Below are 27820 nucleotides of genomic sequence, written 5' to 3' on the forward strand. Positions count from 1 at the left end.
CCGTCCGTCCGTGTGTGTGTGTGTGTGTGTGTGTGTGTGTGTGTGTGTGTGTGTGTGTCCTGTCTGTGTGTTACCAGCTAATCTCCGGCACCGTTGGCCCGGTCGCTGCGAAACTGTGCACACACACTCCCTGGATGCCAATTCAGAACCTCTGCCCCACATTTTTCACATGGGCCTGTTATAGCGCCACCAGGAGGCCGATTTGTGCACAACCCATTTTTTCCCATTACACCTACAGCTTTTAACCAAACGTCATGCAAATCGGTACACAGTATCTCTATAGTCATGTGATCAACCCGGATCTGTCCGATTTCCCATATTGCATCCTCATTGGCTAAGGTTGGCTTCCAAAGTTTGCAGGATTGGTCCGTTTTGAACAAACTGCCTCCAATCATGAACGCAGCTTGCCATTTCCATAAAATTGCACACGCACATTCCCACTAGGCCGAGGAAGAAATGCCACTTGAACATTTTCAAATCAGCCTCATGGTGGCGTTATAACTGGCCGATTTGCATTTTTAACTATAACTGCACCGATCTGCGTGAAACTTTGCACGCACACTCCCTAGAGGCCAAGGAAAAACATTGGACTGCATTTTTCACATCTGCTTTTTACAGCGCCACCAGGAGGCCGACTTATGTAAAATACATTTTTGGAGATTATTCCTTCAGATTCTGTCCAAAAAACACGCAAATTGGTACACTGCATCTCCATAGTCATGTGATTCTGATGGATCTGTCCGATATTTCATATTCCATCCTACTTGGCTTACAGTGGCTTCCAAAGTTTTCAAGATTGGTCAGTTTTAAACAAAATGCCTCAAAACATGAATGCAGTGTGCAATTTCCGTGAAAGTTTGCATGCAGATTCCCACTAGGCCGAGGAAGAAATGCCCCCCTTTTCACATTCACATTGGCCTTTATAGCGCCACCAGCAGGTCTAATTTAGCAAAACACATTTTTGGAACAAAATGCCTCAAATCATGAATGCAGTGTCCCATTGAAAGGCCTAAGAAGAAATGCCACCATTTTCACATTGGCCTATTATAGCGCCACCAGGAGGCCACAATAACCTACCTGACCTGGTGGAGACCTGTGCTCCGAGGAGCACTTTTTCTAGTTATACCAATACTTTTGTACTTTTACTCAAGTAAATTTTGAATTCCAGACCTTTACTTGTAACAGAGTACTTTTACATTGCAGTATTGATACTTTTACTTAAGTAAAACACTACTGCTCCGACCTACTTACATCCCAAATCCCACTAGGTTTATCGTTTATCAACCATGTGGAAAGCAATCCATGTGTGTGTGTGTGTGTGTGTGTGTGTGAGATGGTGGATGGCTACAGATTTTAACATATCGTCCTCACCTGCTGGCAGATGCTCTTCAGAACATACTTGGCGTACACATCCAGGCTGGCCGTTTCTATGGAGACGGTGCGTCCTCCGGATATGTCATCGAGGCAGGCGGGATGAGACAGCCCTGAACCCCTCAGCTCTGCATCACCTACACCAGTATGGAGACACACTATGGAACATCCTGTTCTGTTCTGTGTAGCAGTAGCTTCTCTAACTTTTTAGCTCCAGACCCAAAAAGAGAAATGTGATGTCTTGCCGGGACCCAAACGAATAGAAAATAGCAGATTCACAAGCTCTGCTATTTTCACTTCTTCTTAAAAAGTTACATTTGTGGAATTTATGGAATTTCTTTACCGTTATTTATGAAATGCTTTTGAAAAATGTCAGAATTTCTTTTTAAAATATGAAGATTTTCCGCGACCCACAAATGGGTCCCGACCCACTGTTTGGGAAACAATGTGATGGAACTATACGCAATGGTGGAAAGTACGTTTACTCAAGTACAGTACTTTAAATCATTGGTTGTCAAAGTGGGGTCCGGGGACCCCCAGGGGTACTTGAGGGGGTTCCAGGGAGTCCCCAGCTAAATGATGGATAGGAACCAAAGGGACCCTTATGGGTCCCCCTGAGAGTGTAAATGAACATTGGTTTTACAATGTGAATTGGGGTCCCAGAGGTATAAATGCCATTAAATGGGGGTCCGTAGCCTAATGCATGTCAAATTGGGGGTCCTTGAAATTAAAATGGTTGAGAATCACTGCTAGAGAGCCGTAAAAATCTTCTCTTATGGGGGTCCCTGACTTATCTTTTCAAATGGGGGTCCGCGGGCTAATAAGTGTCAATTAGGGGGTCGTTGACATGAAAAAGTTTGAGAACCACTGCTTTAAATACAATTTTGAGGTAACTTTATAAATATACAAAAAGGCACACATTGCACATTTTACTCCACTAGAAATATCTGACAGCTATAGCTATTTTCCGCGAAAGCCTTCCCCACAATAACAGAAAACAGAAAAGATACTAGTAGAGAGCCCTGAGGGACTCTGGTCAACCATAGTAGTGGAGGGGAAAAAAGCCTTACCCAACATAAAGACAGCCTTGAGGACGGCAAACACTGCCCCCACAACTATGCTGTTCTGAGAAGCGGCCAGCAGGTGGCGATCACACGACGACCGGATGCCCACTGAAGATTTATCTGCAACCAAAGATCAGCCATAAATCAGTACAGCAGTATAAAAAGGGGTAAAATTACACCATTTTCTGGTGGCAACAGACAAGTGGACATGTAGTGTATACTGCATATCGTCGCTGTTGGCCTGGAAACCTTGGACGTTCAAACCCCGTTACTTTTAACACATGGGGTGCCAGCATTTTTTCATAACAACTTACGTTGGGTGCCAGCATTCTCCCCATTGACTGCGCTTTACTGTTTAAAGCTCTAGAATCCACGCCGAGCAAATCCATGTAAAAAAAAAAACGTCCATTCATTATATAGAGGTCTCGTACAATCGGGGGAAAAAAATTCAAAACATTCGGAAATCCGTTCCATAGTTGCAGCCAGTTGAAAATAGTCAAAAATAGTCAAAAATACATTGTAAAAAAAAAAGTACACAGGAGCCGAGATACAGGCTTTTGAAGTCATAAGTTCACCAGGAAGTGGATGGGAGTCTAAATCTTCGAAAAATGATATCTGCTGTTGCTATTTTTTCTTTTTTTTTTTCAAAAACAGTATATATACGGTTTTGGCACTCCATGGTTGTAATTGAAAAGAAGTATATATACGGTTTTGGCACCCAATGTGTTAAGGAAATGAAAAAATAGAATCAGCTGTGTTCCAAAGGATCCGATAGACCCCTTATCAGACAAAGTCACACTGATAAGAACCAGTATGCGCGCGCAGGCAGGCACCAAAAGAACCCGACCGCTCATAAGATGCAATGGAAAAGTGAAGAAAAAAAAAAACTTAAAAATGCATCCCATCAAACTTTCAGATGCCGTTTTTCTCTGCGGAGGAAGAAGGTTTAGGACAGATTTTTACTGTGACCTCTCGCTCTTTGAAATATATACCTTGGTTTCTGTTGCGTGTAAACAATAATAACAATTCAAAGCAGTTATCCTCCAAACCACACCTACAGTCGCTGTCAACAGACCGGAGGGAGCGCTTTATGATCATGGCACCAGAGCCTGCTCTTCTTGCGCTTCTTTGAACTGCAGTTCAAACATAAGTTACGCTCCGTCCCACGCAGCGCACGGCCGAGAATAGCAGAACTCCAAGCTCACAACGGTCGCATCCGCGACGTGGTTGTGAGCTTGTATGTCAGCTATTCTCGGCACGCGATACTGTTGCGGGGTAAGTATTTATGTCTCGCAAGAACGCGCCTCACTAGTCGACACACAAGAGGTGGTTGAGGGAAACGAAACCAGTGCTCCCCAAAGAACAGGTTTGGGGATCTGTTGGGAATTGATTACATTAAACTGTCAACTGCGTCCAGTCTCAAAGTTTGTAAACAAATAATTGGTCTATGTAGTAAGTATTTAGTCACAAAAATTTGATAATACGTTTCATTGGTTAATTGTTCATAAACATCCACAGACAGACTTAACCACTTTCACAATTCCACAACCTCATTGTGAGCTTTGTAGATCGGCTATTTTCGTAACTTTTGTACAACACAGTTGTATACCAAAGTAGGGCATTAATCTACAAAAAACAATAAAAAAAAATAAAACGAAAATATGAAATATTGAGTTTCTGCCCGACCGACAGCGATGGTCATGCGTGCACAACAGGTTGTGTTTGCTACCTGACTTGGCACCGTCTTGGGGGACTGGGTTGCGCTGGGGTGTCTTGAAAAGGTGCAGCAAGATCCTGCAGGTGAGCCTGGCTCCTGGCTCCGAGTCCTGTTCACTGCAGGCTGGAGGGGAAATAGGGTTAATTTCGTAAACTATGACCAAAAATGTTTGTCGAATACCTTTTTTCACTGACGAAAACTAAATAAAAACTAAGCTATGATGACTTAAACTAAGACTAAATATATTGACTTGAATTTAGTCTACAAATAAAAACTAGACTTAAATGTTAAGGAGGGACTAGTTGAGTAGAGATCCAGTAGTAGGCCATTTTCAGCATGTAACCAAGTGTAAAATCAGGCATCAAGGCCCGCCAAAATACATTTTTGTCGACAAAATCAACTGCAGATTTAGTCGACTAAAACTAGACAAAAACTAAAACATTTCAGATGACTAAAACCAAATCAAAATTGACGGTCAAAATTAACACCAAGTGAAATATTGCATAAATAAACAGAGTTGCAAGTGTCCTCAGAGAACACGGCCCAAATTCACCCTTTCCCCCCTTCTTTCTCAGGCAAAGCAAGGCAAATCAAATAGCTAAATTTAGACCAAAACCAAGTGGCATTTTTCACAGAACCAATATGAAAGCGGGAGCCAGAACAAAAGCATTCGCCATGTAACAGTACTTGTGACATTTGGTATGCGGTAATGGCGCAATAAAAAAACGGGCAGACCTCAACCAAACAGTATGGCTGAATCGGGGCTTTGTCTCCCAGCTGGGAAAGGCTACAGTAATGGTGGGGAGAGAGGGGAGGAGGAAAAAGGCTAGGTTTCTGGCCAGCACACACAAAGTACACATAGTCACCGTGGACCCACATCAAACGGGGGTTGTGTTTACTCTCTTCTCAGATGGAGGTAATGCATTACATAGCCTGGTATTCCTTCAAAGGGCTAGCAGACAGGCTGCGTCAGACTGTTAACTCATTTATAACATGCTGCTGGTGACTGGGAAAGTGTAATAAATATAGATGTTGTGAAGGTAAAGCACGGTACGACCGTGTCTGGGTTTGCCGTGAAAGAAGTAAAAACTGTAATGCGGGTGTTACTGTGGCGAGTTCAGCTACTTAGCCCATTGAGACCTGGAACGCATCTGTGTCACTTTTTGATTTGAGCTAAAAAGCATTATTTTACACTTTGGCTATTCAAAAATAGCAGATCTACAAGCTCATAGCGCGGCACCGAGTGCCGCGCTACGAGCTTGTAGATCTGCTATTTTTTTTAAATCGTGAAAATGTGTGCAAATCTTTTAATATATATATTCTTTTAAAGCAAACATTAACTCAAATCTTTGCTTCTGGTGGTCCCTGGAACAAAATATTTTGAGATGGGGGTCCACGGCCAAATTCATATCATTTTGGGGGTCCTTGACATGAAAAAGTTTGAAACCCCTGATATAGAAACACACGTTTTTCAGAAAACCATTAGGATTTAGAAGACATTTAGCAGAATCGGAACCTCAGGCCTCAATGGGTTAGGCCAGATGAACCTTGGCATGCGGCGGATAGCGCAAATAGCTGATGAAGCTATGTGTGCACCGCGGCAAGCAGCTAGAAACGCATTTGCTAGAATGCGTCACTAGAAACAGGTGGCCAGCCAAATAATTGTTTTCCTATGGTACGGTACTAGGCCTGGTGTGCTCTCTTCTCTTTTCAGCACGAGTCATACCACCATTCAGTACATTTAACCAAGAGTGCCAAGTACAGCGGAAAAAACAACAACAACACAGCCCCAGTTTGCCAAGGCGTTTCTGAAGCGTCTGCTCCTGTAGCGTCACATCGCGCTGTGATCATCCCCCTAAGAGGGGAGCGGGCACAAAGCCCTCCTCTTCCATTACTCAACTTGTTTTGTTGATTCATAATGGAGACCCCGAGAGACCCTGCAGAGAGGAGACTTACCGGCATTCAGCAGGGAGGGGATAGCCACACAGCGGACCAGGTCCTCCAGGAGCAGGCACTGTCTAGCGATGAGGATGGCCACGAAGGTTGCCAGCGAGTCATGGAAGGACAGATCGCTCACCTGAAAAGAACGGCAGAAAGCATGGAACAAAGCAAAATTAAATCTGAAAATGTAATGATTTTTTTCAATTCAATTCAATTTTATTAAAGTGTCAAATCACAACAAGTTGTCTCAAGACACTTTACATGTAGAGAAGAGACCCTACCCTAGAATGATGTGGTATCATCATTCTAAACCCATGTTGCTGCTGTTCGACAGTTGCTTTTATGACATTTCTGAGATACTTCTTAACATGTATTCCATAGCTAGTTTGACCATTTCAAATACGCCTTCATCTTAACTCATTGAGTGCCATTAACGTGTTTCACGTGTTTTTACTTTTACTTTGAAAAAAACTCAACAACATATTTCTATATAATTCTGGCACTCAATGAGTTAACTCTCTCAGTGCCACACAACGAGATATCCCGAGTTTTTTCTGAATGCCCTCAGTGCCAAGAACGAAAAATCGAGAGTTTAAAAAAAAATATATATTCTTTTTATTTTCTTTGGAATAAAAAATTCAGAACCCAATATATCATTATCTTTAGATTTGCAGCTCCATCCACTCCTTGTTTAACTTATAAATGAAAAAGGCTGTATCTCGCTTCCTAAGCACTTTTTTTTACTTAAAAAAAAATGCTGGCACAGTATGATTTTTTATTTATTTCATTGGCACTGAGAGAGTTAAAATAACTAGTAGCTGAAGCTCAAAACACGTCGCAGCACGACGTGTTGTGAGCTTGTAGATCGTCTATTTTCGGTGCGCGACATGCCTTCTAAGAAGACATGCTGGCTTGTGTAGAATCCAAATGACTGAAATCAGTCGTGGCGACTGAAGAACTTTAATCCATGAGACCGACAGAGATAAGCTTTACAAAATAGTAACTTGAATGTATCTTCATGATGTACCTTGGGGCATAATAACCCACACTGTTAATGTGATAGAGACAGACAGCTATACTAGTGAGCTGCGAGCAACACATTTAAAACTAATGCCTTTATGCAAAATCATACTATATGAAGGTTAGATATAAGCTAAGAACATTAAATTCAACCAATATTAAGGAGTGCAAGGCACTCAAATCGGAAAATTAATTATTTAGCCCATTAAAACTAGGAAAGCATCTGTGTCATTTTAGATTTTAGCTCTATATAAAGCAACATACGTTTTACAAAAATCTCTTAGGATTTAGAAAAGTGGTTCTCAAAAATAGCAGATATACAAGCTCCCAGTGCGCCACTTCGTGCCACACTGCAAGCTTGCACATCTGTTATTTTTCAACATCTTTGAAAAATGTTGAAAGGGTTTGATTTTTCTTTAAATCATTTTGATTTTTTTTTTAACACAAATCGTCTCTTCTGGGGGGGTCCCTGGCACAAAACATTTTCAGATGCGGTGGGTCTGCGGCCAAATACATATCCTTTTGGGGGTCCTTGGCACGAAAAGGTTTGAGAACTACTGATTCAGAAGGCATTTGTAGAGTCTGCCTCAGGCCTTAGGGCACACTTACATCTACATTACACAGTAAGTCGTTGAAGCCACAGTTTCCGTTGTTGGAGGAGCAGCAGAGGGCTTTGAGTATTCCCAGCCACTCGGCACTGAGAGAGCGACAGTAAGCCGTCAGCTCTGCACACAGGATCCCAATGTCGTTCACTCTGGAGACACACAAAGCAAAGCCAAAAAAATCACATGAAGTCTGTGGTGTTTTATGACATGAAACTCTACTAAAGGTGGCCATTTTGTTTGAATAATGTGTTTCATTGGCATGGCCCTGAAGACTTACAAGCGAGTGCAAAAATAACACTCGCAAAACGCAAATATCCTGAGTGTTAACTGGACAAAAATGTAATAAGGCAAATGCTTATTAACTGTCATTTTAAAGTCACCTGACATTTGTCTAATAATATGAAATAAATGTTACAGGGAAATTTCGCAGATTCTTTTTTTTTACTTAAATCCCAGGAAAATACACCCTATATATTATCTCCTCACATCAGAACAATGGGATTTAGGTTCCAAATCGGTGACGTTTCATTAATATTAATGCAGTTTTACCTTTTCTTTACAGTGTTAAAGGAGTAATTCATCCAAAACATTACTTATTTTCTATCAAGTACACACCCCATGAAGCCTTGAATTCATGGAGATTTTTTTGTTTTTGTCGCATTCCTAAGCCAATAATTTGATGACCCGCGGAGTCTCCGTATTGAGTCTCCTATTGACCGATGACCCGGTCATCAAATTATTGTCTCAGGACAACAAAACCTCAATGAACTCAAGGCTTAGGTAACAAAAAAAACTCCATGAACTCAAGGCTTAGGTAACAAAAAAAACTCCATGAATTCAAGGCTTAGGTAACAAAAAAACCTCCGTGAATGCAAGGCTTCATTCAGAGTTAGTGTCGAAGTGTCCTTGAGCAAGACACTGAACCCCTAATTGCGCCCGATGAGCAGGTTGGTGCCTTGCATGGTTTCCTCCGCCATCGGTGTGTGAATGTAATACACAATCTATGTAAAGCGCTTTGGATAAAAGCGCTACATAAATGCACCATTTACCATTCATCTCTAATTGATAGAAAATAAGTAATTTTGTAGGTGAATTACTCCTGTAAGCCAAAACACAATGAAACAAAAATAAAATAAAATAAAAACAACAAAGAACTAAATATATATATATAGCCAAAAGCGACGCACCTCTCTGGGTCTCGGTGGTCCACGCACACATCCATGAGCACGTTGCAGACAAAGCTGTAGCGGTTGGCGGGGCTGTCGTTGAGGATCTTGCCCACCATGGAGTGGTTGAAGTTGTGCGCCGAGGGGTTGGCGATGGCCTCCATCATGAACCCGGGGTCCCACAGCATGTTGGAGTCCGACGGGTCGATGTTGCAGTAGATGGAGTTCTTTACCTTGGAGCAGAACTCACTGGGGGGGGGGGGGGGGGGGGACAGGGAGAGCGGCGCTTAGAACCCGGTACGGGTACGATACACAAATATGTGGTTATGTGGATGTAATGTTTTTTTTCTCTTTCTACCTGAAGATTTCTCCGAACTTGCTCTTGAGGTGACTGCAGGAGGTGTAGAGGTCGTACAGGTAGGCCAAGATACAGCGCTCTGCTGAGGAACAGTCTGCCGGGTTCACGCCCGACTTCACCACGATACGCAGCCTGAGAAAAAACATTCAACAATGCTCATGGATTCGACGCGGCTGCGCCATCCGTAATCACTTCAACCTTGATTAACCCATTAAGACCTGAGGCGATTCTTAAAAATGTTTTCAAAATCCTGACAGTTTTTTTAAAAAAAAACGTAAAAAAAAAAATGTTTACGATATTTCAAAAATAGCAGATCTACAAGCTCGTAGCGCGGCACTCGGTGCCGCGCTACGAGCTTGTATATCTGCTATTTTTGAATAGCCAAAGAAATCTAAAGTGACACAGATGCGTTCCAGGTCTTAATGGGTTAAACAACCCGAGAACACCAGAAACCTTTTGAAAGTTAAAGTATTTAACTTTAACTTAGGGTTTCATGAATATTTAACCAAAGAAAAGTATTAACAAGAGCTTGTGACTAAATAATAACGACAATGGATCCAAAGTAATGTTTTTTTTTGACATACAAGGTTTCAAACCGACAGCGATGTTATATAAAACATTGGTTCTCAAAGTGGGGTCCGGGGACGCTCAGGTTCCATGGGGTCCCCAGCAAAGGAAGTTAACATATCGCAATCATTTTAACCACTTTATCCATTTATACATTAGGTATACAAAAGCAGCAGATTTACAAGCTCACGGCGGGTCACTCCGTGCCGTGCTGAGAGCTTGTGCATCTTCTGTTTTTATTTTATTTTGAAAACAAATCGAAAATGTTTGGTTAATTTTGAAAAATGTAGATGTTTTTTTTTCCACATAAATCTTCTCTCTCTTCTGGCAAAACATCTTTTCAAACGGGGGTCCAGGGCCAAATATACATATCGATTTGGGGGTCCTTGACATGAAAGCGTTTTGAGAAACACTGATATAAAATGTTGGGAGGAGGGTTGTGTGCAGGTCAGGATCAGGGTTGCCAGATCTGCTTATTATAATTTCCCCACAAGATTGTATTTGAAAATAGCAGATCTACAAGCTCACAACGCGTCGCATCGCGACGCGTTGTGAGCTTGTAGATCTGCTATTTGAAAATAGCTGATGTATATTGTTAAAGTGCTCATGTGGCCCATAGTCGCTTCTTTTGGGCTGGTTTTCCTAGACCTGGTTGCTCGTTTCTCTCACAGAATCTGGCAACACTGGTCAGGATGTACGTACGTACCCGTCAAAGACCTGCGCCGTCTGCTCAGGATTGAGGATGAGACAGGAGTGGTACCTCCGCAGCACCGCCACGATACACAGACACAGGCCAGTGGTGTAGCTGCCCACCAGGCTGGACGACTTCAGCAGCAGCTCGGCCTCCACCAGGCTCAGCTCGTTCAGCAGCTAACACACAAAACACACACAACAAACACACACACATCATGGATTGAAGCAAAAAATACAATCCCACGACTGAACATGTTTGTATGGCCAAGTCCTAATAATGTGTGATTTGTGAATCAGTGTTGAAATGAGCAATTTGGGGATCCTTGACACGAAAACATTTCAGAACACCTGATCTATGACATATGACTCCATATTTGGGCAAGGTTTCAGTCTGATCCGAGCCTCAAATGACTTGGAAAGAACAAAATGTGGAATGGAAAGATCACTGGATTCCTTCAAAACTATGCAGCACGGACAACACAGCACACACGGACGCGTTTCGGCATCAAGCCTTCTTCAGCGTGTATATACAGTACACGTTGAAGAAGGCTTGACTCCGAAACGCGTCCGTGTGTGCTGTGTAGTCCGTGCTGCATATGAATTAAAAGTACCAGAAGGACTTCGGAGTGCTGGCAATTGCTTTATTTACTGTGAATCTTCGTGAGCCGTGCACCCGTAAACTGCATCATATACTGAGAGTGCTCGTTGTTATTTTCTATTGTTCCTTCAAAACTAGCCTGAAAAACCATCTATCAGGAGACCACAAGTGGAAGGAAATGCAATTTCTCATAGAAAGGAGGCGTCATTCACTGCCAACATTTTCCCTTTCTCTCCTTTGTACATGCAGTGTTTTGTATTTGTTGATGGCATGTGTACGGTAATTTTGTTATGCCATGTTGATGAATTGAATACATAGGACCACAATGGAAACAAGTCCCCAGGACTTCTTTGTGTTATCCTTTTAAAAAATAAACAGCAGCCTAGAATAATCATGTCCGGGGGCGTCCGCTGACCTAGCGGTCCAGGCGCATACCACATAGGGCTCTGATGCCTGACGGCACGTCGCAGGTTCGCGTCCCGTTCCCGACAACTGCGTGTCACTCCCTGCCTATCTCTCCCTGTTTCCTGTCATTCTCTACTGTACTATCAATAAAGGCAGAAAAGCCAACAAAAAGATCAAAAAGAAAGAAAAATCAAGTCCCTTTCCTGTCCCGAGAGCGGGGTGCACCGATGCGTGTTCATACCTGAATGGCAAAGTCAATGAGGCCACTAATGTTGAGGGAGTACTCCATGAGGTCAAAGATGAACTGTATGTGCTGGACGAGTGGCAGGTGATAGGACATCCCTAAGGCAAAGCTGGTGATCTGTTCCAGCACATTCCTGGACACCTGCACAAACATAATGTCAGCCATCAGTAACAGGTTTTTTTTTATTGTTGCTGCTTTGGTTATCACTAAATAAACACACATGACTTTGTACAAAACTCCTTGGCTATCAAAAAGCTCTTTATATGGATTATTAGCATGTTAATAGACTAGATTAATGCATGCTGCCACAATGTTACTGGATGGATATCCTTACATATAAAATGTTAAAATGGAGTTATCTGACATCTGAGACCCTTAACTCATTCAGTGCCACATGACGTCTAAGACGTCACGTGGCCTGAGCGCCCTGAGCGCCACGTGACGTCTAAGACGTCATGAAAAAAATAAAATAATAATCACTTTTTTTTGATGTTCAGAACCCAAGATTAGATATCATGATTTGAAAATATTCTGCTCCATTCTGTAGCTTGTAGCTAAAATTATCAGGCATGCAAACAGCCCCGAGGTGAAAAAGGTGACAACATGTTGTTTTCTTTCGGGTCAGGTGTCACACAATTGGGTTCAAAAAGGGTGAGTGTGGCTGAAAGGTGACACTTTTGCATGTCTGATTATTCACCGCCTGTAGCCATATGTAGGCTAATGCAAATCATTTTAACTGCCATTTACACAATGGCATCCATCAGTTAAATATTGTCCAGTATTCAGTGCATTTCACCATGACTATTCCATTCAGTTTATAGGGTCCCAGGGCTATAAGTCCCAGAACTACATTTAAATACTGCAGACTGATACAGCAATACAACCTGTACTGACTCTGGACTACAGACGTCTGGTCTTACCTGAGAGGTGACTTGGTGCTGGTCAAAGTGGGAGAGATGCTGGAATTTGGAGAAGATATCCTCTGCAGTGGGAAAGGCTTCAGGTTTACTCCTCTTCCTCTTCTGTCCTTCTTCCCCTCCTAAAAAAGGGAAGCGAGGGAGACGGAAAGGCAAGAAAAAGACGGAGAATTCAAGTCAGGTTGTGTTTTTCTTTCAGTCTATCAAATGAGCCAGCTTTGAAATCGAGTTAAACCAACGACAATCTGGGAACTCATTCGGTTTATAGCAGATCTACAAGCTCACAACGCGTCGCGACGCGTTGCGAGCTTGTAGATCTGCTTGTAAAAAGGAAGGAACAAACAATATTTTTCCCCCCTTTGTTTTTGCCTTTGGGGCACCACCTCCTTTTTAGTGTAGAGACAGGAAGTCGGTATGGCTCCTCCCCTTTCCTCCCAGGTGCTTCTGTGTTTATTCCTCCTAACAACAACACTACATGTTTAGGGCAGTACAAGCCCCCAGAACCCAGAGGTCGCATTGAAGCGCAATTGGACATGCTGGCCATTCATAGGTACTGCAGCTTAAAACGGCCTGGGCCACTGTCACGAACGAGCGAAAAACGGTTTCGACCAATGGGCTCGACTCGCGAGCTTGCGCACGGGGTTGCGCATGGAGGTGACGCAAAATGCGTCACCTCCGTGACGCAAAGCGTGTCACAGAAGCCCCAAATAGGACCCGCCCGTCACATTTGACAACCCGGAAGAAAGGGTGATTTAGGAGTATGCGCTGAGTGAGCAACTCAATGCAAGTGGATGGGCGTGGATTTACGGTGCCCTCTCTATTATTTTTTAACTCTAAAAAGCTGTTGGCAGAATCTGTCTTGAGACATTAAGCCAATGATGATCTGTTGGCATATTTCCATACTCCTGCTACTTGGGAGCTTTGGTCTGAAATGGAAATGTCCAAGCGTTACTTAGCCTGAAGGTCATCGGCTCACAGGGAATGTGGTGCTAGCGCGACACCAGGGCACTTCAATCTACGCAACTATAACTATGGGAAAACCTTAAATCACCTTAATAAGGTCACAACGCATCCAAGATAAAGTGCCTGCAAGCAGATGACTGCCATTAGCATAGAAATTGGACGGGATGAATATTGAACGATGCATCTCCCCAGAGGGGGGGTTGATGAAGTAGTTGTTCTTCTCAGAGGAAGGGCAGAAGTCAGAGGGAGCCAAAAAGGGAGAAAGTTAAATGTTTAAAAAGGGGTAAAAGTAAAAATGTTAATGAAGACTACTGATAAGGGCGTAAAGTCACGTCTAAAATACACTTTTTGGCCAGAAAAGAAAATATTTCACCGGAAGGAAAAATCTGGACAATAGAAAAATTCCGTTGACCAGATATGTAGAGGACGCAGTGGAGCAACCCAAAAAATGTTTTCCTTCCGGTGAAATATTTTCTTTTCTGGCCAAAAAGTGTATTTTAGACGTGAGGTGGGGGGCTCAGAGTGTTCCCAATAAGTAGAGTAGGCTTTCAACTCCATAAAACCATCTTTGTTTTGATGAATAGTGAAAGTGAATGTTTCATTTTTGCTGCCGCGGGTGTGAGGGGAAAGGATCGAAAGTCCCATAGCGTTAAGGAGAACTCCTTCTAACACTATGGACCAGAGCTAAACGTGACACAGAAACAAGTAAATGGGAAACGTGTTACGTTTGCCTAGCGACGACAATCGCAATTACCCGTCTCCGCCGTGCTCTTGCGATTGAGCACCTTCAGGATGTCTTTGGTGATTTTCTTGATGGCATGTCTCGCCTCGTCTCGCTGCTTGCCGACGCCGTAAAGCACCACCAGGCGCTGGTTGCACTCATGGCTGGCGCTCTCCTCCTGTGTGGACCACAACGTGGGGAGGGAGAGAGAGAGACAGAGAGAGATTAGAACGCAATCCTCATAAGCTGGATGCACTCGATAAGCACGCCGCTGTGATGGGACAAAACACTGATAAGACAGGCTATGAGATACGTAAAGCTCAGCTCAAGCCCAACCTCATTACTCCTCGCTGACTGATCTCAACGGGGGTTTCGAGGGAAAGAAAAAGCAAACTCGAAAAAGCAAACATTTTCCGTTTGTTTTGTGTAATGGGTTCAGAGTTTGCAAGAAAGGAGATGCAACCTGCATCTCCTTTCTTGCAAAAAGAAGGTATAAATCATACCGACGGCCATTATTTTGTGCCGATATAAATGAAAGCATCCAACATTGTGATTGAAGTTGTTAAATTGCCTTGAGTGAATGAATGAGACCCTGAGCGTATCATCCTCAAAGACGATCCAATTAGCCACTAGATCATACATGGGCAACTGGCGGCCCCCACTTTCACTTAATGCGGCCAGCAGGTTCATATCGGAATACTGATATATTATTGATTTCAGCTGTTACAATTCCAAACATGAACCGCTTTAATTGCTTCAGTCTATATTAGTAACTTAATGACTAGCATTAAAATGTTATTGACTTTTTTATGTCCAATGTATTTGTATTCAAATTCATAAAGTTAACATAAGTATAACTAACTGAAATTAAATACTTTTCAGGATTCCAATTCAAAAAAAGCAAAAATAGCCGATCTACAAGCTCAAAACGCGTCGCACTGTGACGCGTTTTGAGCTTGTAGATCGGCTATTTTTGCCACTTTTGTATAAGGATAATTCCTTTTAACAGGTCGTTCATGAAAGTCCTTGCGGTCTTGTTTCCAATGAGAACCTGTGAGCAATTAGGGGTTAAGAGTCTTGCTCAGGGACAAATTTCATTTCATCGACACATATGCTGACCTAGCCCGGAATCGAACCTGGGGCAACCAGGGGCTAGGCGGGCTCACTAAGCACTCAGCTATGGCCGCCCCCCCCATTGTGTGACATAGAATGGCCCGACAGTATATGCAATGTGGCCCTCTGGAGTGAGTGTGAAAATATAGTCAAAGTCGTATAAAAATACAATCAAAGTTTCCCACCCCTGCACTAGACTATATCTCAATTGTGAAACCTCACTGCTTAACCCATTAAGACCTGGAACTGTGTCATTTTTAGATTTGAGCTAAAAAGCATTATTTTACACTTTGGGCTATTCAAAAATAGCAGATATACAAGCTCATAGCGCGGCACCGAGTGCCGCGCTACGAGCTTGTAGATCTGCTATTTTTGAAAAATTGTGAAAATGTGTGCAAATCTTTGAATACATATATTTTTTAAGCGAATATTTTAAACTCAAATCTTTGCTTCTGGGGGTCCCTGGAACAAAATATTTTGATGGGGGTCCGCGGCCAAATACATATAATTTTGAGGGTCCTTGACATGAAAACCTTTGAGCACCACTGATATAGAAACATAGGTTTTTCAGAAAACTGTTGAGATTTAGGAGACATGTAGAATCAGCTTCAGGTCTCAATGGGTTAAAAGCCACAACACTACAACGCACACAAAAACCTGCCTGTAACGGTGCTTACCTGAGGGATTGGGAAGTGGGTGGCGTACTGAATGTGGCGCGGCTGCTCGTACACCTGTGGGAAGACGGGATCCATGCCCTTGTCTTTACAGGCGGCCTTGCTGTCCTGATCCGGGGCGGGCTTCTCGGGCGAGGGGCTGCCCTTGGACTCACAGTGCATAGGCGGAGAAAACATCTGCAAGAAAAAAAAAGGGTGCTTAAAATGACGCAAGGGGCACAACTTTCTTTTCTTCTTTTCTAAGAGAAACTTTGTTAATTTTGGTCATTGACCGCGGTCCCCCAGGAGTCTATAATCCCTTTTTTTCTGTCTACAGTGTAGTACTTTGTTTTCAGAGAACAATCTCATCTACAAGCCACGTTGCACGCGTTGTTGACATGGCCAGAAAAGGGACGTTCATATGGTTAATAATATTAATAATGAATTGCATTTTTATAGCGCTTTTCTAAGCACTCACTTACTTATTCTGTGACCACTTGAAAAGGTAAGAAAAATGAAAAATCACTGGCACTATTGGCAATTATTGATTTATTTACTTGGCACTGAATGAGTTAAACACCGAACACTGTTCCTACCTCGTCAAAGTTGGCGCTGGAGTTGTGATCGATCTCCATCGACTCCGACAGCCCCGTGTCCTGTTGCATAAACAGAGAAGCGTCACGTTATTCTCCTACACCCGGCGGGTTACCAGTGTACACAGTACACCCCTTCATTATGACTCATCATCACAAACACACACAACAAACAACAAACAGCAGGTGCTTCCTGACGTGCCTCCATCTTGACGCTGCTGCCCGTGTCCTGCTCCTTGCGCTCGGATTCGTCAGAGGGCTCGTCGCTGGGGGAACGGGGGCGGGGGAAGTGGGCATCGGAGGCCAGGTCGCCGCGGGAGATGAGCGTGCACATGTAGATGTTGTGGGAGAAGACGTCGTGACGGATCAGCTCGCAGAAGAGCAGCACCAGGTTGGAGAACTCCACCCGCTCACTCTCGTTTCCTGGCTCGGCTGAAAACACAGAAACGCGTTTGTTTACAGCCTCATCCTCTCGTCCCCTTTGACACTCCTCCCACCCACACTATAGCATTTATTGAAGAGAAATGCACAACGTTTGTCTGCCATTGTTTTCCAGAGAGACTGATATTAACACATCGGGTGCCAAACACGGTTCAAACAGTGTTTTCACAGAGTAGCGATTTATTTGGTGTCGAACGCGGTTCAAACCGTGTTTTAAGTCTTTTTCTGGGTTTTTTCACAAGGGGGGGGGGGCTAGCGCAGGTCTGGAATCACCCATGAACACTCTAAGAAGTAAGAGACAGACGGATCACCGTGGCAAAAAATCTGGCTTCCATCCGCTTCCATTCTATCTCCTTGCTAAAAACCTCTGTATCTCCTTAACTTTTTACAGTGGGCAAAACAAGTCATTCTCGATGCGCGATTGCTCGGCAACGGTGACTCGCGTGACATGTTGTTGTTCCAGGCGTTAGCCTCTAAACAGCGCAGCGTTGCAAACGGTGAGATTTCTGGCACTCAACGTAAACCGTTTTAACAAACCTCTGGCACCCATTGTGTTAACAGAATAAGCTAAATTTTCTCTGTAGGAATTTTCCCCAGCAAAATGTATGAGGTTAAAATTATTTTAACCTCTGTAACAGAGGTCCCCAAGGACCCCTGGAATGCCCCCAACGGACCCCACTTTGAGAACCACAATGGTGTACGGTGTATAAAAAGAGATGTAGACTCACTGAGTGTGGGGGCCTGGGTATCTAGAAACTGCAGCAGCACATCCTGAAACACCGGTAGCGTAGCCGCCGATAGGGATCCTGAAGACACCGAGCCCTTCTCGTCCACCACCTCCGACTCGCCACACCTCTGCAAATGCACGCAAAGACACACACACACACACACACACATACAGTAAGAAACAAACCATCGGTAAGAAGAGTCCACAAAAAAAAGAATCCACAAAAAAAAAGGTTTCAGGTTAAGACCTGGAACGCATCTGTGTCACTTTTTGATTTGAGCTAAAAAAGCATTATTTTACACTTTGGCTATTCAAAAATAGCAGATCTACAAGCTCATAGCGCGGCACCGAGTGCCGCGCTATGAGCTTGTAGATCTGCTATTTTTGAGAAATCGTGAAAATGTGTGCAAATCTTGGAATATTATATTGTTTTAAAGCGAACATTTTTAACTCAAATCTTTGCTTCTGGGGGGTCCCTGGAACAAAATATTTTGAGATGGGGGTCGGCGGCCAAATACATATCATTTTGGGTGGTCCTTGACATGAAATAGTTTGAGCACCGCTGATATAGAAACAGACGTTTTTTTTCAGAATACTGTTGGGATTTAGAAAACATTAGTAGAATGGGCTTCAGGTCTTAATGGGTTAAGAGTCATTACAACCAAGGAGCACAATGGCTCTTTAGGAGCAGAACAGTCATTAATCCCAGGCCAACAGAAAAACAGTGCAAGGGGTGAGATTGTGTGTGTGTCTGTGTGTGGTGGGGCTATACGAGCAGGAGATAAGAGTGGTCAGCTTGCAGAGGTGGCTGGTGCTAAACCATGTATCTCAGCACGTCTCAGTGTAACCCCTGATTTATACTTGGTTGTGTGCACCACAAAAAACGCTAGATATACAAGCTCACAAAGGGCCGCGCTGCGACACGTTGGGAGCTTGTAGATCGGCTATAATAGAGTGCAACATAGTTATAAAACGTATAATCAAACGTATAACCCATTGAGACCTGGAACGCATCTGTGTCATTTTAGAATTCTTTAGCTATTCAAAAATAGCAGATATACAAGCTCATAGCGCGGCACCGAGTGCCGCGCTATGACCTTGTAGATCTGCTATTTTTGAAAATTTGTGAAAAAATATTTTTTACATTATTTTAAAAAAACTGTTAGGATTTAGAAAATGTTTTGAATCGGCCTCAGGTCTTTAATCAATCTATAAACAGCGAGCCAGTGTGGAATGGATGGGACTGGACTGGGGGGGGGCTGACTCACCTCCGCCTCTATCTCCGCCTGTCTCTTCTCTAGCAGTTTGGCGACCACCATGGCTCTGTGTCTGCCGGAGCGCTTACAGCACACCGCCCACTCACACAGCAGGGTCACCACGGCGTCGTCATCTGGCGACATCTGGAGACACACACACACACACACACACACACACACACACACATAAATTACGCTCCCGAGCACCATCTTCGTTATTTGTCAATAGGCTCTATGCACAGCAGCCATATTGGGAAAGAAATTGGGCCTCTTCCATACTTCCTTCACAGGTGTTACCAATGATACTAACAACAGATACTCTGTTCCATTCTGGTCAAACGGAGTCAGGGTGCTGATATTGTGCATGTTGGCGCCATGGAAACTACACCAGCTACACCAGTGGGTCTCAAAGTGGGGTCCAGGGAGCCTAGTAGATCCTTGAGGGGGTTCCAAAAAGCCCCTTGCTGGTGTATAACTACAAATGGAACCAAATGGACCCTTACGGCAGGGGTTCTCAAACTTTTTCATGTCAAGGACCCCCAAAATGATATGTATTTGGCCACGGACCCCCATCTAAAAATATGTTGTTCCAGGGACCGCCCAGAAGCAAAGATTTGAGTTACAAATGTTCGCTTTAGAAAATATATATTCAAAGATTTGAACAAATTTTCAAGATTTTTCAAAAATAGCAGATCTACAAGCTCATAGCGCGGCACTCGGTGCCGCGCTATGAGCTTGTATATCTGCTATTTTTGAATAGCCAAAGTATAAAATGTCATGATTATTCTGATGCTATATTTACACATTTTTCTGGGTACCCCCTGGAACACCCTCAAGTACCCCTGGGGGTCCCCGGACCCCACTTTGAGAACCAATGCCTTACAGGTCCATTTGGTTCCATTTGTACACTCTCAGAGTTAGAGGGGTCCTTGAAATGTAAAAGTTCGAGAACCACTGTGCTACACTAAATGGAACAGAGCCTTCATTAGTAACATTGCTAACACCTGTAAAGTAAGGAAGAGGCCCAATTTATTTCCAATATGGCTGATGTGCATAGAGCCCATTCTTGTATTGTGCTGAAGTTCTTGAATCACACGATGGATGCAAAAGCAATAAGTGTCTATAATTCTTACAATAGCAGTGAGGAGAGTTTTTACTCAAAAGACCAATTTACAGCTATTGACAATGTGGAAACTACAAACTAATTCTACATCTAACACACTGTGTGAGGTAAAGAAGAGTGCAACCCAACAAAAGGAGTCTTAGAACGTGGGTAGCCAAGTGCAAAAGAAGAAAAAAAAGACAGCAACAAACAAACAAACAAACAGTGGAAGCAAAGTTCAAAAGACAAAACAGAGATCTACAATTTCACTTACTTCATTTATTGCATCACAAAGCTGATGCTTCAAGAAAGAAAAAGAAAGAACAAAAAAAGCTCTGACGATGAGACCATTTGAACCAAAAACAAGTCATCTTAGTGATGCAATAAATAGTGAATTACAGCACACTGCCTCATCTGTTCTGAATGGGCTTTATTGTGATTGTCAAGTGGAGGGTGATTTCAGGAAGATTTGTTTTTAATTAGATTCTTTTTGTTATAAACAACATATTTATTTTGTGTTGTATCAACTGATTGACGCAAATAACCTAAATGACTGACATATTTAAACATTTTTATCTAAAAAGATTTAAAGATTTTTTAACACACCTGGAACGCATCTGTGTCACTTTAGATTTCTTTGGCTATTCAAAAATAGCAGATATACAAGCTCATAGCGCGGCACCGAGTGCCGCGCTATGAGCTTGTAGATCTGCTATTTTTGAAAAATCGTGAATTATTATTTTTTTTTTCAAAAAACTGTTAGGATTTAGAAAACATTTTTAAGAATCGCCTGAGGTCTTAATGGGTTAAATAGTGGAAATAGACTAAATTAGTGGAAATAGCTTATGACGTGTCGTGAGCTTATCTGCTATTACCACTGTTTTTGGAAAATGTTTAAAAATGTATGGACATTTTTTTTACATGGCAACGCTTACGACGATTATGCAAAAATAATTGCGATTATCTCAAGTAATTGCGATTCGATGATTATAAAATATGTAATAATTGTGACAGCCCCAACTGCACCCCCTAATCTATAATACGCCAGTCGCTTTCAGGCCGCTCTCTTGTCCCCTATCCCTACCACCGTCTGTGTAGCCTGCTGCTGGCAGCTTGATGCGTGTACTTAGACAAACAATAGACGGGCAATTACCCACCCTCTGTGCATGAATGTCAACCTTCAGTCTGTCCAGTTGCCTCGACCAGGTGCTTAACCCATTGAGACCTGAAGCCGATTCTACATGTCTCCTAAATCTCAACAGTTTTCTGAAAAACGTATGTTTCTATATCAGTGGTGCTCAATCTTTTTCATGTCAAGGACCCCCAAAATGATATATATTTGGCCACGGACCCCCATCAAAATATTTTGTTCCAGGGACCCGCCAGAAGCAAAGAATAGTTAAAAATGTTCGCTTTAAAAATATATATATTCAAAGATTTGCACACATTTTCACGAATTTTCAAAAATAGCAGATATACATGCTCGTAGCGCGGCACTCGGTGCCGCGCTATGAGCTTGTATATCTGCTATTTTTGAATAGCCAAAGTGTAAAATAATACTTTTTAGCTCAAATCTAAAAATGAGACAGTTCCAGGTCTTAATGGGTTAATGTTAATGTTAACATGCAAGGCCGCAGCAAACGTGCTACTGAATACTAGGTGCCGTTCAAATTAAAATTAGATGGGCGGGAAGTGCAACTGGAGCAAACACAGCTAATTTACCCCCCGCGGTATGTGTGTGAACAACATGTCGCTTATGGGAATAATTACGACATGAACGACAGGTACAAGGAAAAAAGGTGGATTTTCCAGTGTGCTCGATGTTGTGCATGTTGCAGGTGAAGAATTAATGCTACGGGAGCTATAAATATTCACAGCTGTGCGTATTTGGTTGCGCATAATGACAGCTGTTCTCCTGATGTCAGAGAGCTGAGCCGATGTAGAATCGTTTCTAAGTCTTTCACTGAGAGAAAAAACGAAACGCGTTTCAGTTATAAGCAATCATCAGCATGATGGCTTATTATAGCTGAAACGTGTGATTTGCCCACAATAGATGAGGGCTCCGTGAGTGCTGGTGGTCTGTTTGTTTTGTTATTTAATCGTCACAACCTTGTACCCGACATAACTTAAAGGATTCATTTGGGAGCTGTGTGCGTCGCGTTCTACTCTTTATCTTAATAAAAGTGCAATTGTTTAGCGTACATTTACAATTTGCTTCATTATTTCAACATTTCTGTCCGCTAATGTTCGATTTCAAATGATGTATTAATGGAAAGTGTGGGGCTAGCGAAAAAAGCCAAAATAGCTTTGTATTTTTAATATCTCATCACAATTTTCTTGTAGCCTACGACTTGCAAGTGAATACCAACTATAAAAGTAACGCTTGCTAGGTGATGTTCTGCATAAGAGACAACAAAAGGTAAAGTGAAACATTTTGAAGTTATAGGCTATAGCAGAGACTGAGACACATACAGTACATGCAAGCAGGTTGACAAAGAAAAAGGCAATGCGTATGCGTTACACAACTAGTCCAGCCCACATGCACAGTCACATTTTGCTCTTACTCTTGCTTGGGACCTAAAATGAGTTATAGATCGAATAATAAAAAAGCGTATTGCCTTTGGTAGACTTTTGTGCACATGTAGCATGTGTCTTTATCCTATCCAGTTGAAAGGTAACATTTCCAGCTACAGACATAGGGCTGTCATGATTAAACATTTAGGTTTAGACAATTAGCTGTCTCTCAAATAATTGCGATTAACGGAACACACAATTTAACTGGAACATATTTAGCCTTTTAGGCTTTGTAATCAAAAATTGCACAGGGCAGATATGACAAATAACTGAAACATACAAAGAAATTATTGACATATTCAATCATTTGTATTCATGTAAAAATAGCAGTAATAGCTGATCTACAAGTTTACAACGCGTCACTTTGTGACGCGTTGTAAACTTGTAGATCAGCTATTTCTGCTTTTTTTAATATTTGAAAATGTGTGAAAATCTTTTAACATGGAGACGATTAGACGATGATGTAATAATTGTGACGGGCCTACATAGACATGACACAGAGAATGAATGCTTTTTATTGACCCTCTTACCTCGTGCCCATCTTTACTCTGGCCAGAGCCAAATATCCGGTTGTAGAGAGAGTCCAGCGAGTTGCTGAAGTCAGACTTCTCAAAGCTGTGGTTGTCTAGAACCTCCAGGGTGTGGAGAACCCTCCCAATAGTGAAACCTGAGGACAAGGTCAGGGGAAAAGAAAAGGGGGGGGGGGGGGGGGGGGACACAATGGTTATAAAGTGCAATTCAACAATACACACATTTCATCTGAAAGGGTTGCAATCATTTCCTGACATCTTGGTGGGGCGGCTGTGGAGGGGAATTGTTTTCTTACCCGCTGAGGTCTCCTGGCACTTATCAAAGGACCACCTGAACTCCACCGCCTGTCCCCGCTCCTTTATCTGCTCTTCAATTTCTCGCACCTTGGCACGGACCTACGGTGGACGGGTAAGAGGCATTTCTCATTGCAAGACAGTGACTCAGCAAGCAATTTATAATACAATTCTGAAGGAGAGCGTCACATCAAAGAGCGAGAGGGCAGTAGTACCTGCTGTGTGAAGGTGGTGTTGCCCCCTGGCATAGGCAGGTTGGAGGGGGCGATGGGCAGAAGGTCCAGAGGCGAGCCGGTCTTGATCCTGCTGTCTGTGAGAGAGTAGTGCCAGACCAGAGCACTGGGACAGCACAGCACTATGCTCTGCAGGAGCAAAAAAACAACAGCAAAGACAAAAAGCATGAACACATTGTCTGCCAATGGACGTTTTAAAATGTCCTTAAAAAGAAAATCATGTTTTCAGTGATTACGCCAGAGGGCGCTGTTATCTATCCTATGAATGGTGCTTTCACTGCCTGATGACGTCAGACACGGAATTGACATCATTTAAAAAAATCACACCCTGTGTGAAGGTAGCGGTGCCTTTGATACATTTTGTCATCGATATGTGTTTATAATGTGTTTATACCACGTGTCATGTGAAGCTTGACCAATCACTTTGTTGACGGGTCTGACCAATCAGAACGTTGGCGTACGCACACGGACAAAGTCAGGTATAGAGCAGGATCCGCTCTAAAGGTATAGAGCGACTAGCGCCGCTAAAAATAAAAGCTCATTTACTTCCTGTGGGAAGATCGCTATATCTCCATTCCTCTTGCTTTACTGCAAGAACAAGCCTCATTGAAATGGCCGGAGCTGTGCAATGGATTACCCCGTGCGGATAAAAAAAAGTCTCTATACTACCGGACCCCCCCGTGTGTGTAATGAGCCGATCTCCGTGAGGACGGAGGTCACAGAGAATATTCCATGATTTTTCAAAGTTATAGTAAAATCGCTCGTTTTGCTGGCAAGGGGACGGTAGACGATGTATTCAACTCTGGCAGTCAATGTGTTAACACTAACAGAAATGATAGAATTAGTTGCTATTATTATATATATTACTTCTGTTCGGACATTTTTGAAATCCTGCTGTTAACACTCTGACCGCCGGGCCCGTAGCCTACGGGCCGATAAATCCAACCGTAAAGCGCCGATCCCGTAGCCTACGGGCTGTGGTGCTTTTTCCTTTTTTTCGAAAAAAAAAACTTTTTTCAATTTTCGACACGGACCATTTCATTGTAACACCACCGGAAACAGAATTATTGTGGATCCGGTTTTGCCGATCCCGTCGGCCCTCATTCTAATGACGAAACTGAAACTCCATTTTCTCCCTGTAGTTTTTTCTCCTCGGTGATCACTGTTTAACGTAAACCGTTCTAACTACAACATGGATGCCCCGTTTGACACGTGGTCTTCACTGCTCGAACCAGGCAGATGTCCGCCATGTATACAAACAGTGCACAGCTCAATCTTACGGATTTTAACAAGGTCTATGGCGACGTGAAAAAAACAAAAAACAACAATAAAACGTTGGCACTGGTGAGTACATTATGAGATTAACCTCTGGCGGTCAATGTGTTAAACAGAGCAGGCCAAAAAGTTTCTTTTCTTATCATCAAATTATTATCTTATAATAGTGGAACAGACACCTGCATTATCAGTAAGTCTTGTTGACACATTAAACAGCGGAGGACGTCTCCAGCGGGAGTTGTATCGTACCTGTAACATGCAGCTGAGTCCAAACACCAGAGGCCTGTGCTGGGGGCAGATGTAGAAGTCCGTGAACGGAGTCTGGGGCTGGATCCCTCCCGTGGGCTGGGAGGTCGGCGTGGGGGGGAGGGCGTTCCCCGGCTGTGCCAGGATGCCGTGGGCCGGGTGTCCTCCTCCCGTGCCAGGGCCCAGGCTCCCGTCGCTCAGCAGCAGGTTGAGACGGCGCGTGCAGAAGTACGCCAGCCTCCTGGACAGGTAGGCCGACTGAACAAACTCTCCCGAGTACTGTGGAATGGGGGGCATTCACAAGGCCAGTGGTTAGGTCTGTCACGATTACAAATTTCAAAGTTGACGATTAAGTGTCACACTTAATTGCGATTAACGTTATTTTAACGTAATTTAATTGTGTTTTTGGCATTGAACATTGGAACATATGAATACCGGTACAATACTTCAATTTCAGTTTGGTTTTTAGGCTTCTTAATCACAAATTTCACAGGGCAGATGTGACAAATGACTTAAATATACAAAGAAATTACTGACAAAATGTAATAATATACTTTCATGAAAATGTAAAAATAGCGTTAATAGCTGATCTACAAGCTTACAACAACGTGTTGTAATCTTATAGCACGGCACTAAGTGACTTGCTATGAGCTTGTAGATCTGCTATTTTTGAATAGCCAACTTGCTTCTCAAACGCTATCTTTACGACTGAAGATCGGATTTGTATATTCAGGCATTGCTGTGGTAACGATGTAACAACATACTGTAGGTGTGAGTTATGCTTAAATTATACTCTGTTGTCGTTCGCTGACAATAGCCAATCTACAAGCTCACGACGCATCACATCATGAACTTGTAGATCTGACTTTTTTTGGCGAGCGACACCGTCGTGCGACCAAGTATGAATCAGGTGTCCGAGTGTCCAGACGGAGACACAAATCAGATTTGAATCTCATTTCAAACCACCTAGGAAGGCGGTTCAAATCTGATTCCCCAAAACTAGTGTCCATGTGTTTTTTGCTGTCCGAACTGGATACAACTACAGATTATCTGGAAAGGCCAAAAATCTGATTTTGGAGGCCAGTCTGAACATAGACTGGCCACCCTAAAAAAAAGTGTCGCTCACATGCTTTTATTGTGCGCAGAGGTTTGTGCCCGACTGTTTTCGCCACACCAGGTCACAGCGGAGGTCTGATCAATGTGTTTCAATGAGGTGATGAAATGGATGGATGGATGCATGGGTTTGTATACCTGTAACAGGAGCGGCAGTAGCAGCCTGAGAAGTTCATCTTCGCCGGGTCGGACCTTCTCAAAACACTCCAAGACCCATGTGAGGAACTCATGTCTGTCTAGCATACCATCCTGACAACAACCAAAGAAAATACATCACAACAAGTTAATATTATGTTAGGCTTTGGGGAGAGAACCGTTAACCCATTAAGCCCGGGGAAGCATCTGTGTCATTTTTAGATTTCTTTGGCTATTCAAAAAATGATCTACTGTTTTTTTTTTTTAATCTTGAAAATATGTGCAAATCTATATATTTAAGCGAACATTTTTCACTCAAATCTTTGCTTCTGGGGGGTCCCTGAAACAACATATTTTAAGATGTGGGTCCGCGGCCAAATACATATTTTGTAAAAAGAAAATCTCAGAAGCTAAAATTTGAGTTACAAATGTTCGCTTTAAAAAACATATTATATTCAAAGATTTGCAAACATTTTCATGATTTTTTAAAAATCATTTACGATTTATTTTTGAAAAGCCAAAGTATAAGATACGTGTTAAAGTGGTCAAAATCTGAAAATGACACATGCTTTCCCGGTCTTAACGGGTTAAATAAATACAGTTTGCCAGTTGGTTGGCCACATCTTTTTCCCTTGCAGCGTTTACTACTGCCTGGACCACCTGTTGTTTCCTGTAACAAATGTAAACAAGATTACGGATGGTAGCTCTCTCTTTATAAGATCTAACACCGTAGCCTCTGAAACCTGTAGGCGTGGGAGAGTTTTTAGAGGATAACAAAGCCACAACACCGGTAAACAGATAATAGACTCAGGGGAGAGAGAGAGAGAGAGACTCAACAGACCTGAAACATAAACATAGCGAGCTTCTCGTTGTATTCCCACTGCTTCATGGCCGTCTCCACCTCGGCAGGGGGTGCTGGCAGCGGGGAGCCGCAGCCCTGGCTGGGAGACTGCCGGTAGAAATCAGCCACTTTCTGGAGCTGCTCCCACAGGTACTTAGTAATGATCTGGGTCCATTCTGTGGACAGACACCATACACACACACACAATGTATTTCGTATTTCGGGAAGCATAGAGCAGTGTTTCTCAACCTATGGGTAGGGACCACCAGGGGGGTCCCCACATGATTTTGACAGTAAAGTGACAATTTAACCTATTGAGACCTGAAGCCGATGCTACATGTCTC

The 27820-nt window shown here is 42.9% G+C and overlaps 1 protein-coding gene across 4 annotated transcripts in view; it reads right to left on the minus strand.

Annotated features, from left to right (window-relative positions):
• Positions 1–27820, minus strand: part of med12 (mediator complex subunit 12) — a 55197-nt gene that overhangs the window by 22942 nt on the left and 4435 nt on the right. For all 4 annotated transcript variants that reach the window (XM_084041465.1, XM_084041464.1, XM_084041466.1 and 1 more), the window contains exons 5-26: positions 27477–27652; positions 26639–26749; positions 25391–25666; positions 23849–23995; positions 23636–23735; positions 23340–23476; positions 19146–19277; positions 17879–18005; positions 16912–17141; positions 16713–16772; positions 16141–16314; positions 14384–14528; positions 12670–12788; positions 11747–11890; positions 10516–10679; positions 9243–9374; positions 8906–9133; positions 7723–7867; positions 6109–6229; positions 4165–4275; positions 2442–2555; positions 1372–1508 (exon numbers count right to left, since the gene is read on the minus strand). In XM_084041465.1, the coding sequence (XP_083897591.1) occupies positions 1372–1508; positions 2442–2555; positions 4165–4275; positions 6109–6229; positions 7723–7867; positions 8906–9133; positions 9243–9374; positions 10516–10679; positions 11747–11890; positions 12670–12788; positions 14384–14528; positions 16141–16314; positions 16713–16772; positions 16912–17141; positions 17879–18005; positions 19146–19277; positions 23340–23476; positions 23636–23735; positions 23849–23995; positions 25391–25666; positions 26639–26749; positions 27477–27652 (3230 nt within the window). The remainder of the gene's footprint in view (positions 1–1371; positions 1509–2441; positions 2556–4164; positions 4276–6108; positions 6230–7722; positions 7868–8905; positions 9134–9242; positions 9375–10515; positions 10680–11746; positions 11891–12669; positions 12789–14383; positions 14529–16140; positions 16315–16712; positions 16773–16911; positions 17142–17878; positions 18006–19145; positions 19278–23339; positions 23477–23635; positions 23736–23848; positions 23996–25390; positions 25667–26638; positions 26750–27476; positions 27653–27820) is intronic.

The sequence above is a fragment of the Gymnoscopelus microlampas genome (genome assembly GCF_963454915.1).
Source record: "Gymnoscopelus microlampas genome assembly, chromosome: 18".
In the NCBI taxonomy this organism is placed as follows: Eukaryota; Metazoa; Chordata; class Actinopteri; order Myctophiformes; family Myctophidae; genus Gymnoscopelus; species Gymnoscopelus microlampas.